Source organism: Gracilinanus agilis, chromosome 4, assembly GCF_016433145.1.
Source record: "Gracilinanus agilis isolate LMUSP501 chromosome 4, AgileGrace, whole genome shotgun sequence".
NCBI lineage: Eukaryota > Metazoa > Chordata > Mammalia > Didelphimorphia > Didelphidae > Gracilinanus > Gracilinanus agilis.
Window position 1 is genome coordinate 313,347,366 of NC_058133.1, and position 17,327 is coordinate 313,364,692.

General features: G+C 37.1%; 1 protein-coding gene across 1 annotated transcript in view; it reads left to right on the forward strand.

The window, feature by feature from the left end:
- Positions 1 to 17,327, forward strand: part of CD109 (CD109 molecule) — a 167,461-nt gene that overhangs the window by 28,006 nt on the left and 122,128 nt on the right. The window contains exon 3 of the mRNA XM_044673921.1: positions 9,597 to 9,625. Within this exon, the coding sequence (XP_044529856.1) occupies positions 9,597 to 9,625 (29 nt within the window). The remainder of the gene's footprint in view (positions 1 to 9,596; positions 9,626 to 17,327) is intronic.

The window sequence follows — 17,327 nt, forward strand, 5'->3', positions numbered from 1 at the left end:
CTCCTCCTCCTCCTCCTCCTCCTCCTCCTCTTCCTCCTTCTCTTTCTTCTTCCATTTCAGATCTCTTATACAAAATGACTAATATGGAAAAATGTTTTGCATAATTGTACATATAAAATTAATATTAAATTGCTTACTCTCTGAAGTAGTGGGGCAGGGAAAGAGTGAGGGTCAGAAGAATGGAGAGAATTTGGAACTCAAAACTTTACATATAACAGGGGAAACAAAATATTAAAAAATATAGTATAGTACTTTCCTATTTAAAAAAGTAATTTATTCTGTAATTACTGTGTATATTGTTTTCTTATTTCTCTCTCTGCCTTGGTTCACATACATCTTCCCAAGCTTTTCTGTATTCTTCACTTTCTTTATTCCTTATGGTGCCTTCGTATTTAGTTGGATTTATAGACCATAATTTGGCTAGCCATTTTCCATCAGTGGCATAGTTTTTGGATTTCTTTGGATTTCTCTATTATATCCTCATGCCCCAGGAAACTCATCATTGGGAAATCGAATGTACTGTCTTGGTGCTCCTCAGTACTCTTTGTTCCTCTGTTTGGCTCCTCTGACAGGAGGGCAGATCCATGTACTCCAAAACTTCCAGTTAAGAAGAGGTTCCAGCACAGTCTTCTCTCTATTTTCTATCAGCTGCACTGATTTTGGGCTTTTTTAGACTTCTCCACTATGCTCCCATACTAGATATTTTCTTCTCCTCTCCTTAGCATGCTTTCCATCTTTCTTATCCCCTTATTAGATTGTAAGCTTCTTGAGGTCAAGGACTATCTTAATAATTGTATTTATATCCCTAGCACTTAGAATAGTTTCTGGCACATAGTAGGTGCCTGATAAATGTTTATTAGATATTATTGTGGACAATTGATAAGCATCTACATTGTTTACAATTTCTTTACTACAACAATAATGACAACAACAATATGCTTCTATAAATAGTTTCATGTCTTTGACCTTTTTGAGATATATAACTAGTAGTAGGATCTCTGAGTCAGAAGGTATGGACATTTGAGTCACTTCCTTAGTATAATTCCAAATTTTAGCTTAAAAAAGTATCTTTTTCCAGCCTCATCTAGATCATGAAAGATTATGGTTAAACAGCAATGACAATAACAAAATGCTGTTAAATATTTTGGTGTATAATTAGTGCTTTTTTTCACTGTCTTTGACCTTTTTGTAATATTTACCTAGCAGTAGGTAGGTAAATATCTGGGTCAGAGGGTATGGACATTTGAGTTATTTTCTGAGAATGATTCCAAATTATGACATTTTAAAAAAGTGCCTTTTTCATCTTTATCTAGAGTAGGATAGATTATGGCTAAAATGACATTTTGGAAGTCTGGTATGAAATGGAAAGTTACGGACTGATTATTTCTTTTCATGTTCATGATAGGTATTTAGATGTAATAATTAATAGGTGCTCCTTTTCCAAAGAAGAGATGTGAAGTTTGTGACTCTTCAGTATCCCATGGTCTACTAGGGAGAGGTGATAGTAGAAAGAGTTCTAGAATTGGAGTCAGCTGGTTGATGTTGAGGGACTCTGGAGTCTCAATATAATTTTGGGGTTATAAGGATTTTTATAAATATAAGACCGTAGATTGCCAGTTTCTGATGTCTTTTTAAAACTTTTTTTGAGGAGATAATTTCTGACATATTGAAATATATTCAAGAGTAGAGAAAAATGTTTTCCTAAAATGCCATACTAATTTGTTAATGACTGTTTCATTAAAAAAAGTTAGCTTTTCCTTTGGAATAGGGAACTATTCTTCCTTTTTTTTTTTGTTTTTCAATTTGTATCATGTCAGAAACTGTTCTTTATAGCATGGTACTATGTGCTATGTGGAAAGAATGCTAGAGTTGTAGTTTGAAGGCCCTGAGTTTAAAATTCCAGTTCTGCCACTTTGCTATATGACTTTTGGCAAATTGCTTAATCTTCCCAGACATCCATTGCCTTATCCATAAAGAGAGGAGGTGGGATTTGATTAATTCTAAGGTCTTGGCTGTAAATCTATAATTCTCTATTTACCTCTTCTTTCTCTCTTTTACTGCACTGAAATACTGTTTTACCTATCTCTCACCTCAGGTTATTTAGACTAGGGGACTAGTTTCATCTTCCAAAAGAAGCATAAACAATCTTAGGACTGAGACAGAGGATTTCTTCAATTATCAAGGTTTTCTTTCTCATGGTCCTACTTTGTTCCACCTCTTTAATCCATTTCTTGGTTTTTGTTTGTTGTGACTTTTGACCCAAGTGTTTTGCTTTGTCTTTCTGCAATTTTATACAGGTATGTCTGCTGATCTAATGAGAGAGAGAGAGAGAGAGAGAGAGAGAGAGAGAGAAAGAGAGAGAGAGAGAGAGAGAAAGAGAGAGAGAGAAAGTAGGAGATACATGTGTCAAACTAAGTAAGTGCAAAGTAATTTCAGGAGGATGAGGGCTCCAATAACAGGAGGGAGCTGATTGGAGAAAAGTAGAAGAGATTAAGAGAAATCTAGAAAAACTTCCTATATAATAGGTGGCTGCTGAGCTGAACTTAGACTTTTCTACCTGGTTGTCATCTGTAACACTGATCTGACTCATCCTCATACCTGCCTGAATTTTCAGTTCTTGTTTGGTGAACTGGAATCTGGACTCATTACCTGCTTTGATGCTTTCTATTTGCCTAATTCTTCCAGCCTTACCCTACCCCTATATTGGATACTTAAGATCTGTTGACCTGATAGATCCGCCTACCTGTTAAATCTTGCATGTTTATTTCTTATAACATTTATAGACATATTTGATATTTGCCAAAGATTTTGGTAAATAAATGATTGAATTCCTTTACTGAAGTCATGCTCTTTATGCTTCATTGTGGTACAAAGGGGACCCTGGGTTCTCAAAGGCAAGTAGTCTAAGTTTTGGTAGATTTTTAGCAGGCTGCATAGACTTTGAGAATGGGTCAATGATGGATTGTGTATCTATTGTCTAAAAAGTCTTCTAGCTAAGTGCAGAGAGGTTTGTAGCCATAGGGTTGGCCACTAGATAAATAATTTTTCTGTCCACAGCAGTTTATTTTTATTTTTTATAAAGGTTCTTACTTTCCATCTTAGAATCAATATTGTGTATTGACTCCAAGGCAGAAGAGTGGTAAGGGCTAGGCGATGGGGATTAAGTGACTTACCCAGAATCACACAAGTAGGAAGTATCTGAGGAACCCAGTTCTGAACCCAGAACCTCCTGTCTCTAGGCTTGGCTCTCAATCCACTGAGCCACCTCGTTGCCTCTTTCACAACTATTTATGAAGTTCACCCACTAAAGTATGGAAGGATTGCTTTCTGTACCAATAGAAGCAAGTACCTAAATAGGTGAATACAAAGATCCTTGGAGTATTGAAGTAATGATTTGAATTAATGGATGCCTTTCATTCCTTTAAACTAAGTTTCTTGAATGAATCTGTACTCTGGTTTGAGCAATTAGTGAGCTGTTTCTGGACTGCATAATACAGTTTTTGTGTAATTTAGAGACCTAGAGGATTTCTCTGAACAATTAGTCTCAGTTCCTCAAACTTTTAATTATTTTAAAAGGTACACTTTAAAGAAAAATAGTATTTAGTTAATGCTCTAAGGGTATTTCCTCACTAATATCTTCTTAATTAATGAAACTGCCCATGCAGTTGCCAAAGGGAAGGAAATGACAGTCATCATTTGTCTTCAGTTCCAATCATCTTCATTTTGTCATCAAACAGTCAATTGGAACTGGCCCTACATAAATCACTTGGTTTTATTTCACAAGTAATACAAATATACTTCTCAAGAGAAATTCAGATAAACAGAATTCTGAACTTAGGAAATTCATGAATTTATTCACAAGCAGCTTCTCTTGGTTACAGAATCTTTGGATCTTGTTGTCATCTTGATCCTGCCAACTTATCCCTGTGTCCCTTGCCAGCTGGAGTACTTGGCTCCCTCTTTGACAACTGGTTAATGTTTGAAAATGATCTGGCTCAAAAGACACCATTTTGATGTGCTCCTAGACTCTAATGAGAAGAACAGCGACTGGCTAGGCTATTGGGTTGAGAACATAATGGTCATCAGAAACACAATCTTCTGATTTCTTGGTTATTGACACCTCATCCACATTCCAGACTAGTATATAACAAAGCCAGTGAGCTGGTGAGCTAACGAAGAATTGAATTCAGCCCTGTTTTCATGTATAAGTATCTCCTCCATCCAGGACTACAGCAAGATAAAGCATATAATTGCTATTTATTAATTTTTTCATTGGTTTCATTGTATACTGTAGGTGCTTAATAGATGTTTGTGGAACTGAATTGACTGCCTGTTATGTTCAGAGCATTAGAATAGTTATGGAGGGGATAACCAGATGGTTAAAAATGAACAATGATTTAAGGGAACTTATAACAAAGTGTGTATACACAGTTAACCGCAGTATGTGCAAGGTTTTTTGTTTTGTTTTGTTTTGTTTTGTTTTGCTATGGTAGCTTATATTCCTGGAAAAAGGTGCTTTAAGTTCAAATCCTATCAGATAAATCTGTTTTTTTCCGCATTGGCATGATGGAGACTGTGTTTATTTTTGAATTTACAGAAAACAGCTCCAAATAATCAATCAATAAACATTACTACATGCTTGCTATTTGCTGGGTATAGTGCTAGACTTTAAAAACATTAAAAAAAGAGCAAAAATGTGAACCCTGACATTAAGCAGCTCACATTCTAATGGGGGAACTATTTTGAGAAGTATATGTATTGGGTAGTTAAGTAGCATACTGGATAGAGCCCCAGGCCTGGAGTCAGAAGGACATGGGTTCAAATTTGACTTCAGATTTGACTTCCTAGCTGTGTGACCCTGGATAAGTCACTTAACCCCAACACTCTTCTGCCTTGGAACTGATCCTTAGTATCCATTCTAAGGCAGAAGATAAGGGGTTAATAAAAAATGAAAAACCAAATGCTATTTATGGAAGGATAATTTTCATGGGGAGTGGAATCAAAGAATAGTTAATGGAGGATGTGACATTTGAACTATGTCTTGAAGGATAAGGTTTCAATAGGGTAGATGGTGAGAGTAGAGGGTATAAAGAATGACAAAAGTTAGAACCAAGTGATAGGCTTTACCAAGTGTAGGATTGCATTTTGGGAACACTGAGAAATCCAATTTGGTTGGAATTTTGAGTGTATAAAGGAGAGTAGTGCGAGGTAGCTAGATGGCACAATGAATAGACTTCCTGACCTGGAATTAGGAAGTGATGAATTCAAATTCAGCCTCAGACACTTACTGGCTATGTAACCCTGGGCAAGTCACTTAACCCTGTTTGCCTCCATTTCCTTATCTGTCAAATGAGTTGGAGAAGGCATTTCCTTCGCCAAGAAAATCCCTGATGGGGTCATGAAGAGCTGGACAACTGAAATGATAGAATAGCAAAATGTGAAACAAGGTAGAGCTTTGCCTAATTGTGGAGGGTCTTAAGTAACAGGTTAAGATGTTTGAAATTCAGCCAGCAGAAAACCAGAAACCTCTGAAGGGTTTTAGCAGAAAATTGATGAGATCACATTTGTACATGAGGAAAATTATATGGCATTGGTATGGAATGGGCATTGAAGGAGGGCAAACCCTGGGGGAAGTGATCTGGGTTAGAAGGCTATTTTAGCAGTCCAAGTGTCTGGTAATATGAGGCTTGCATTAGTGTGATATCAGTGGAAATGGAGAAGGACTGCCTACCAGAGATTCATTTGGCTGACTATCAACTGATTAGAGGTGAGCTATGAAGAAAGAGAAAGAATCAAGGAGAATAACAAGGTTTCAGATGAATGACAAGTTGAATTTGTGGCAGCTGAGTGAAATCACCACCACCACCACCACCACCACCACTACTACCTCCACTACTATCATCATGACATCAGTAAATAGGAGTTGAAGCTGCCTATTGAGAGTGAAGAAGCCAGGGTATGATTGGGTACTGAAAACATGTGAAGCATCTGATAGGTAATCCAATATAGGCTGACTATAAGGATGGTTGAGGAGGAAAGTTGAATGGAAGTGAAGCAATGGTTTCAATCAGCATAGTTTTTTTCAATTTCTCAGGCAGTGCTTGTTAAGAAAGTTCCCAGTGAGAAGACAGATAGTGCAGATGACCTGGTATGGGACATTGGTAGGGTGGACATGATGAAGAGTGTAAGAGGGTAAGAGATCTTAGGCTGATCATGTGGTCTATTTGAAAAGAAGCATGAAGAAGATGGATAGACAAAGATAAGAGAGTAGCAGAAGAATTGGAGATCATAGTGAAGATGAAGAACAGTTATAATACATATAGAGAAATGGAGATAGCAGAAAGTAAGTTTAGCCTCTTATGGGTGAGAGAGAAGATAGAAAATAATTTTTCCTTGCTGGAACGAGGAATTGTAGGATCATAGGAAGTAGGAGCCTTAAGGGACAAGGAGAGACTAGGAACCTTTGCTCTCAGAAGGTCTATCAATAGTGAGCATACCAGTAGTGAGCTGATGGGAGGGAAGAGTGCAGCTACCTGGAATTGAACATAATAATGAGTAATTGAAATCTTGTCTGGTTCACTGACCCATTTAATGACTTAATCTGCCTGCAAAGAATTTGTGTTTTCCTGAGCCATTGTTTGGGAGATGGCGAAGTTATTCCTTCTCTGCTCTCTTCTATATCATCATTTCCTGGCCAACTGGCATAACTACCCTTTCACTTTTGTAGCTCTATTTAAATTTTATTTATATAGACATCAGTCTATTCTTTTATAAGAGATTTGTCTCCAAGTAAGGATAAGCTGATTTTTGTTGCATTTTGAGTATTAACTATAAAGGAGTAGATCATGGAAAGAAAGGAAGATCAAAAAGGAACCTTAGGCTAATTCCTGAGACAACTAGCTTGTGCTAGGCTGCCTCACTGACTGTACAAAGGGAGAGGCAGCTGGGTGGCCTAGATATGGGAGGTCCTGGGTTCAAATTTGGCCTCAGACATTTCCTAGCTGTGTGACCTTGGGCAAGGCACTTGACTCCCATTGCCTAGCCCTTACTGCTCTTCTGCCTTGGAACTAATACATAGTATTGAGTCCAAGACAGATGGTAAAGGTTTAAAAAATTAATAAACAAAAAACCCAAAGAGACTTCATAAATAATGTCTGATGAGAGATTCAAATCTGAGATCTTGAATGTGAAATAGTTCCAAGTGACAAAAAAAAAGTTTGTGGTATGTCTGTGCTGATGTGTGATTGAAGTAGATTAAAGATGAAGGTCATTGGAGTTGAGAAGGTTAAAACTTTGAAGTGCAGTGCCATATAGAGCACCAACTTGGATTTTGAAGGAGGTAAAAGGTAAAGAGAAACTGAACTGGGTGAAAATCAATGTTGAATTGGTAATAATTCCTCCCTTTGAAAAACAGTTTGATTTTTAAAACTCAGTCTCTCTCCTAGGCTTTGACACTGGATTGTGTCTTCCTTTCTTTTATCTAAAACTTTTGTCTTTGTTAAGAATAGCAGGGTTAAAGGCATATCACCAGGCTGACTTTTCTTACTGGCAAGGTGGAGACTTACTCCTTATTTATCTTTAAACAAGAACTTTCTTCAGTAATGAAGACAGTTAGCTCTAACCACTGTGGTGGTCTAGCCACCATGAAAGGATTTGCAGATGTCCTACTGATATTTGCCTCTTCTTGTGATGAAATGATGAAGGAGGAGTTGAGGTCTCTGAAGCCACTTCCTACATCACTGTTTTCTAATCAGAGAAGTCCAGAGGAAGGACTGGATGATGACCTCAGAAGGGATAGATATTGGCTCTTTTCTCACTCAGTCTAGCTGTTTAGTTGCTCACTCTCTCTCTGGCCCGACTTTCCTCCTTAGCTGCTCACGTGCTTTTGGCATCTGTTTGGATTGTGATGGAGTCCACTGGCTAGTTAGAAATCTTGAGTGGCTGATTAATAAATTAATTTGTATTTGATATGTATGTAGCCTCTAAAGAATTTAATTCATTACAGTTTTCAGTGGATGTAGAAATGTGTCCTATACACATAGACGTATGTACCCTGTATGTCAGTGAAAAAGATATAGAGAGGGTGTGATAAGTAAATGGCACTGAATGATAATGGCAGAATCATGGTCTGGATATGGCGTTGAGAAGGAACAGTCTGACCATCTTTTCCTAATGGTTGCAGGGTGTCATAGATAGGATGCCTTCCATTATAGAGAATATATAGAGAAAAGTAGGTTGAGTCTGGAAGACCAGGATTGAAGTCTTGCTTGTACCACATAAGGTTCTTTGTGACTTTGTGAAAATCTTTGAACCTCTCAGTGTCCCAGACAATTCTCTAACTCTAAATTGGAAAGAATTGTTGATCTTCAGAGTTCTCTCAACTGAATAAGAGTGATTGGAGATGTAGAAGAGTTTGTTTAGAAGCATGGTTTTCATAGTGCACAGTGGACTTAGAAAGGTGGTAAGTGGGGGAAATTGGCTGTGATATGGGATTGAAGCAGATGATGATGGGAATACAGAAGGTTAGAGGTGAAGATGAGATTGTGTTGAGTTCTATAGATGTAGATGGTAGGGGATGAGATAAATTAGAGGTTGGGAGATAGCCCATAGGAATATGTAAATGAATGGGAAAGAAGGAAGCTAATGGGCAGATTTTGTGGAAGGTTTGAAAGCCGTTTTGATTTCTAGGATTTCAGTCAGTCAAGACTATTGTTTTCCATTTCTCTCAATAAGATAAAAGAATCTAGTTGATATACTGAAGTTTCCCTATGTGTGCTCCCCTTCCATATGCTTTTCCATGGCAAACCAAAAGAAAGGAAATAGAAAAAAAGAGAAACTAAGTTTTAAAAAATAATTATTTTTCAATTAATGAGAAATATGCCATCTCCCCTCCTATACACCCCTCCCCCATTGAGAAGGAAAAAAAACCCCAAGACTCTTTTTGCAAATATGTAAAACATATTAGAGCAAAACAGCCTCATACTGGACCTGTCAAAAAAAAAGTCTCAACATGTATCCTCAATCCATCACCTCTTTCTCAGTCATTATGTTGAAGAGGGTTTTTAAGTCTTTCAGAGTTTATCATCTTTACATTATTGTTGCTATTGTATAACTTGTTCTCCTAGCTGTGCTTACTTCACTTTCATATGTCTTCCTAGATTTCTCTGAAACCACCCTGTTCAACATTTCTTACAGCCCCATGATAGTATTCTATCACATACATATACCTTAATTTGTTCACCCATTTTCTGAATGATGGACAATTCCTCATTTAAAATTTTTTTTTCTACTACAAAAAAAGCTGTTTTAAATAGGTATAGGTGAGTACTCTTAAAAGTAATGTTTTAATTAATTAATTGATTAATCAATCTATATAAAACTGGGCTATCTATTTTTTGGGAACTTAGATGTGTTAATTTTCATAGATAATCTGAGACTTCACCAAGTGAATTTGATTTGATTTGGTTTTGATTATCCAAATAACTTAGATTAATTGTAAGCCATTAAAAATGTAATTAAAACCGAAAATAACAGAGCATTATTGAGAAAAATGCTCATTTAACAAGTTGATTTTTTTCTTTTTGTTTCCCACCTAGGTTCATTTGGGACTCTTGTTCTTCCAGCAGTAAGTACATGTTCTATATTCGCTTCCAAACCATTATCCTGAGAAAATGCAAAATTTTTTTTGCCTTTTTCATTAAGTTAACTTATTTTCAGCATGGTATTCATGTTGTACAGAACTCAAATAACTTATAAATCACGTTTCTCCAGGGATATTGGCTTAAATGTCTATTGTGATAGTAGAGATTTCTTTTCCTTAGGCAGAGGGAATCACATCCAGAAAATGTGTCCTACTTCATCCAAAATTTGTGGCATATTTATAAATAGAAAACTTTGTTAACAATAAGTATGGTGTAGTAGTGGAAAGAACATTAGGCTTGGAGCCTATATATGTGGGCTTCAGTCTTGGATCTCCTGTTAGCTGGCAAGTGACTTTGAGTGAATCATATACCACAACATCTCAACTTTCCTAGCTATAAAGTGGGGATAATAAAATCTCCCTCCCCCTGATACCACTAGCATGTTTTTTTCTGCTTGTCAGCGATTTAACTTCCCTAAGCCTCAGTTTCCTCCCCTGGAAAATGTGGATAATAATAATTACTTCTTAGGTTCATGTGAGAAAATGCTTTGCAAATGTTGAGTGCTATAGGGATATAGCAACAATAAACATATTAAAAATATCTCTTGTGTGCAGAGCCCTGAGCTAGAAATTTGAAGGAGATATGAAGATTAGATAAGCTTTAGTGCCTGACTTGCTAGGACTTAAAAATCTAGAAGTTGAGATGCCAACATATAGCATATAATGCAGAATATTTACATAATTGTATTTGATAGTTATAAAGCAAAGGTCTATAATCATAGCTGAAATTTACTAATGTTTGCAAAAGGCTCTAAAACATTATTTCTTGATCTTGGGGAAGTTCCAGCTTCCAACCTCAGATCTCAACAGGTCTGAGAAGTATCTCAAGCAGAGAATAAGACTGATGGTTAGATTGGGCATCACAGAAGTAAGGGACCAATGAAGGAGAAAAGAGTTTATTAACTCTAAGGAAATCCCCAGGGAATCTCACCCGGGGTTTTAAAAAATATAGTGGGTTTGGCATACAGCTAATAAGCAACATTCTGTGCCAGACAGAAATAGGAGAAATGTGTAAATCTTGAGGTTCACAGGAATTATTTACTAAAGATCAAGGTTTTTTCCTGCAGGTTAATGTATTTTCTCTGTGGTTAGTATTATTATCAGAATATATTGTTTTGATAGGAAATCTCTAAGATGGTGGGAGACTTTTTTCAAAAAGAATATTTCTTTTTTAATGAAACTTTTCCAATTGGCAAAAAATCCACCTTTTTCCCCTTCCCCTTTGTCCCCTACCTGAGTGTGAAAGAAAAACAAAACCCATGTTACAAACATTTATAGTCAAACAAAACACATTTCCACATTGGCCATCTGGTTTATCCATTATGTGTGTGTATGTGTATGTTGATCACATTCCACACTTAATTTTTCACCTTTCTATCAGGAAGTGGGTAACATGTTTTAATACTGAACATTTGGTGAACCCCTTTTGGGTTATTGAAAAAGAGCTATTGCTGTGAGCAGCATATGATTTTGATAAAACTTTATTGGACTCTGCCCTGTTTCATTTTGTACTCCAAGGCCAAACTTGCTTATTATTCTAATTATATTTTGATTTTCTACTTTAGCATTCCAGGCCCCTACGATGAAGGTGACATCTTTTTTTGGTGTTATTTCTAGAAGATCTTCATAGAACTGAGCAACTTTGGCCTTTTGGCATTAGTAGTTGAAGCCTAGACTTTTATTCCTGTAATGTTGAATGATTTGCCTTGGATTCGAAGACATTCTGTCTTTTTGAAATTATATCCTAGTACTACTTTTCTCACCCTTGATGATGGTCTAGTGGAAAGAACACTAAGCTTGGAGCCTATATATGTCTTGGATTTCCTGTTAACTGACAAGTGACTTTGAGTGAGTCATGTACCACAACATCTCAATTTTCCTTCACTTGACTATGAGGGTTATTCCATTTCTTCTAAGAGATTCTTGCTTACAGTAATATATGTAATAATGACCTGAATTAAATTCAGTAGTTAGGTGGCACAGTGGATAGAGCATGTACTCTGAAGTCAGGAAGAATAATTTTCCTGAGTTTAAATCTGGTGTCAGACACTTACTAGCTTTGTGACTCTTGGCACTTAACCCTGTTTGCCTCAGGTCTTCATCTGTAAAATGAGCTGGAGAAGGAAATGGCAAACCACTCCAGTATCTTTGCCAAGAAAACCCCAAATGGGACATGATTGAAACAATTGAACAACAACAAAAACAACAGTCTCATTCATCTGTGAGAATTTATTTTTATGTACTGTGTTATTCTCATATCAGGGTCCCAGATTGTAGAGAATTCCTGTGTCAGGGTCCTGAGTCAGAGGCTCCAATCAGTCTGATGATCTTTGCATTTCCATTATTTGTAGAAATTCCTAGGAATATTTCCTCCTAATAAAATCTGATTAATTGATAAAGGCTCTTCCTGCTTCCATGGCCCTATTACTTATGGGGGCTAGTGGGATTGAGTCTCAATGAACAACTTCCTCACTTTTGATTCACCAATCAAAGATATCATGGGATGTCTTAGAGAGGAGCTGAATAATGAGCTCCCAAACTGTATTTATAGATCTATCTGAAAGACTTTTGAGGTCTTTGGTCATTGAGAGGGCCACTGACCTACTAATTTATTGGTTATATGCTAGCCTAATCAATAAATTATTATTCTTACCCAAAAACCAGTCTCTCAAAGGATTTTAATTTTAACACATCTAAATTCACTGATACCCAAGATATGAAAGTTTAAAATTCTATCTCCTGTTTGCCATATCCAGCTTACTATGGGTCATAGATTTTATGTTTCAAGTTCCAGTTAACAGGAAATCCAAGACTGAAGCCCACATACATAGGCTCCTATATATATATATATATATATATATATATATATATATAATCTTATTTATTATCATTTTTATCTTACCTTCAGTTTTAGAAACAGTACTGTGTTCAAGGTAGGAGAATGGTAAGGGCTAGCAAGGGGGTGGGTGTTAAGTGATTCGCCCAGGGTCACACAGCTAGGATGTGTCTGAGGAGAAATTTGAACCCAGGACCTCCTCTCTCTAGGTCTTGCTTTTGGTTCACTGGGTCACCTAGCTGTCCCCTCCTTTGCAATATTGATCTTTGTAGCATTAGGCTTTGCTTTTGGCACCAGACACATCTGCAACTCAGCTTCCTTTTGACTTTGGCCTAGCCACTTCATTCTTTCTGGGGCTATTTGTAGTTTTCCTCTGCGTTTCTCTCCTAGTTTGTTGGATATCTTCTGAATGAGGGGCTCATTTTCTGATGTCAGATCTTTTATCATTTTAATACTATCCATGGGGTTTTCTTGGCAAAGATATTGGGATGGTTTGCTATTTTCTACTCAAGTGTATTACTTTCTGTTTGAACTTTCCACTATCATTTGCATGTCTTGGGTAACCCTGCACAGTATAGTCCATAGATTCATTGAGCTACGCAAATCCCTCTATCATGAGAAGGCAGAGGATGAAAGTTGGCTTGAAGTTTAATATGAAATATGAAATATGAAAAAAAATTGTTGCAAATAGAGGGAGAAGAAATGGAAGCAGTGTCAGATTTTATATTCTTGGACCCAAAGATCACTGCAAATAGCAACCGAAGCCATGAAATCAAAAGATGCTTTCTCCTTGGAAAGAAAGTGATGGAAAATCTGGACAGCATATTAATAAGCAGAAACATCATCTTGCTGACAAAGATCCACATAATCATTGCTATGGCTTTTCCAGTAGTAATGTATAGTTATGAGCATTGAACCATAAAGAAAGTTGGATGCTGCAATATTTGACACTTTTGAATTGTGGTCCTGGAGAATTTTGAGAGTCCCTCGGGTGGCAAAGGAGATCAAATTAGTCAATACTTAAATAATTAATTTTCATTTGAAGGACAAATACTGAAGCTGAACCTTAAATACTTTAGCCACATAATGAGAAGACAGGGCTCATTGGAAAAGAACCTAATTTTGGCAAAGATCGAAGGCAAAAAGAGAAGGGGTTTACAGAGGATAAGATGAATAGATACTGTCACGGAAGCAAAAAAAATGAGGTTAGACAGACTTAGGGAGATAGTGGAGGATAGAAAGGCCTGCTGTGCTATGATCTATGGGGTCATGAAGAATCAGACACCATTGAACAGCATCAAAACATTTTTTACCATGAATCCTCTGGAATCATGGGTGATCAGAGTTCCCAAGTTTTACAAAGTAGTTTAAATTTACACTATAGCCAGATAAAAATTAGTGCCAACTATAAAATGGCAATAATTCAAATTTAATGTGAACCAAAACTAGTTAATAAGTTAAATGTGAGCTAGTTGATGGTTTTAACACACTACTGAGTTATCTTTCCATGTTTGCTTATCATTGCATTTGAATATAATGTGTTGCTGCATATCATATGACCAATAACTGAGTTAATTAAAAAAAGAGCCCTTAACAAAATGGACAAAAGTATGAATAATTCAGTGCAAAAAAGAAAGGCCTCATTACATTGGAATAAAAATTTGTTGTAATTTTGAATTTGAATTGGCACGAAATTGAATGGCATGAACATAGTTATAGTAACTCTAAAATAGGATTTGTCATAATGCCAAAATCTATGTTACAGAATATCATAAAATACATAAAGGCAAAATAAAAGAAAAGGCAAAGTTGCATCAGCTTTTTGTGTTTTGGGAAGAATTACAAGAAAGAGAAATATTATAATGATAGAAATGGAGCCTTGTGGTATAGCTTGATGACTGCAATCAAAAACATATTCCTCTTAGCAGAGAAGTCATTCAGACTACATCATAGTGGTGGTAATCTCAGAGCAAAGAAGGGCTATATGAGAGATATTATAAAGGTAAAATCAATAGGATTTAACAGATTGAATGGGGTAGGGAGGAATGTACATATGTACATATATACACACATACACTATCCATGTCTGTTTGCCTATCTATGCATTAACTATCTATCTATCATCAACCAATAATGAAACCATTGACCTCAGGATGAAATCAATCACTTTCTAGCCAAATTTCCAATCCAAGAAGTTTTGAATGCCATTAGATATTCTCTCATGTGTCAAATTCCCTGGCACTGATTCCATTCTAGCAGAGATCTACAAGGTAGGGAGTCAGTCCATTGCTCATGTAGAAACTGACTGAAATCAAAAGGCAAAAGGAAGTTACCCCTTAGGAGATCAAGGATGCTTCTGCTGCATCTCTATAAAGGAAAAAAAACAACAGGTTGTTTTGTGATGATCACAAGGGGGAGAGAGGTGGTGGGGATGGTATTCTTTCTCTTAGTTATTGCTGGTAAGATTCTTGCCAGAGTCCTCCTTAATTGGCTGATCCTTACCTGGAAGATTAACACCTACTTGAGAACCAGTGTGGCTTCAGAAAGATTTGCGGAATGGTTGATATGTGTTTCATGACCATTAGGTTCAAAAGAAATGCCAGGAGCTGAAGGGAGGTCTGTTTACAACATTTGTTGACCTGATCAAAGACTGTCAGTCATGAGGACTTTGTGGAAAACCATGGCAAAATTTGGTTGCCTGGAAAAGTTCATCAGTATTATATACCAGTTTTATAATGGTATGCTTGTGCTGTTTCTGGATGAAGGATGATGCTCTCACCCATTCCCAGCCACCAATGGAGTGAAGCAGGCCTATGTATTTGCTCCCATTTCTTTTAGTGTGATGTTTTTGGTGATGTCAGATGCTTTCAATGAGGGTGAAAATGGCATCAAGGCCACCTACTGCACTGATAGTAAGCTATCTGACTTGAAAAAGTTACTTGAAAAAGAGCCAAGTCTAAAGTGAGGAGTCAGTTTGTGTATTCACCAATGCCTGGCCATTCAGGGCAGCCTCTGCGACTGAGCTGCAACAGAGAGACAGATTGATTCTCTGCTTATTATGCTTATTTTAGCCTGACAATCAACACTGAGAAAACAGATTTTCCACCCCTCAGCATCGCATCATCATCCATATGTGGAAGCATCAGTTATAGCCAATGGAGAAATTTTGAATTCTGTGGATAAATTTACTTACCATAGCAGTATGCTTTTCAGGGATGTCTGCATAGATGATAAGATGATGCGTGAATGGCCTGAGCTACTTTAATATTTGGGAGGCTATGAAAGAAAGTGTGGGAGAGAAGAGGTATTAGGCCTCATACCAAACTGAAGGTCTATAGAGACTGTGCTAATTTCATTGTTGTGTGAAACCTGAACAGTCTTCAAGTGCCATACCAAAAAACCGAACCACTTTCCATTTGAATTGTCTTAGAAAGATTCTGAAGATTTCCTGGCTGCAGGAAGCCATCAAAGCCTGTGATGTGTAGCACAGCTTGTCACCAGTTCTGAAATCCAGCATGGCAGGTGCCAGAAGGATGAATGTTCTACTCAATTTCCCCTATGTGACTTTTTTCTCATTAGCATCCCCTTTTACTGAAATTATTGTAATCAGTATCCTTACTCAGCCCTAGGGAAACAGAAAAACAATACAAGCTAATGGCAAGGCCACCCACAGACCTCCCACAAACCTCTAAATAAACCCCACATTTATATAATACATAAACTTCCACTGAAATCACTTCACAACAAACCAGCACATAGTGAGTTAATGTTAAGGATTTTAAAACTCTAACTCAAATTCCCATACACAGGTGCCTGCAAAAACAGATCAGAGCAGTCTCCAAGTTTTCCCTCTCCCAGACCCAATTCGGTACAGAACTTTAACATAAAAGAACAATGAATGAAATATGGAGAAATTGTCTCCCATGAAAAAGCCTGTACTTTCTCACCACTGTGGCCCAAGAGATATGTCAAATACACCTAACATATTGTCTCCAAAGATAAGATGTATGGTGGGAATGGAATTCATACCAACATTGATATAATCTTGAGAAAATGATATAAAGATCAAAATCAGCAGATGGCACTTCAGATCAGCCACTGCAAACCTACTGGGTCTCTGGCTCTTTTCACTCCATTTTCCCTCAATTGTCCTGCCCCCAAGGGAACTGGTCTGTTGGTAACTCCCCTTTACCCCCTGGCACCTGGCAAGACAGGGTACTGGACACTGAGGTCCTCTCTTAAGCTTAATTGCCAAGCATTTAAGTTCTATTACAGAGAGTGTAATTTAATGGACTGGCCATGTAACCCAAATGCCAAATGCATACTTACTAAAAAAAATTATGAAGAGCTTGAATGAGGCAAATATTCACTTGGAGGTCAGAAGAAATGCTACAAGGACGCTTTCGAGTTCTCTTTGAAGAGCTTTAATATCAGTTATGAGACTTGGGATACACTAGCACAGGACTATCCATCATGGTATGCCCACATGAAAGAAGGTGCTGTGCTATACAAACAAAGCAGGATTGTAGTAGGTCAAAAGAGACCTGCAATGTGCAAATTTAAACATTTCCATATTCATATGGCCATTTGTACCCAACCTGTGATTGAAGCTTCCAAGCTTGCATTGGTCTGATCAACCACAGTCAATCACACTGTATCATGACCCCAGAATTGTGATATCCTATTCTATTTGAATATGAAGGATGACCTCTCTCTCTCTCTCTCTCTTCCTCTCTCTCTCTCTCTCTCTCTCTCTCTCTCTCTCTCTCTCTCTCTTTCTCTCTCTCTCTC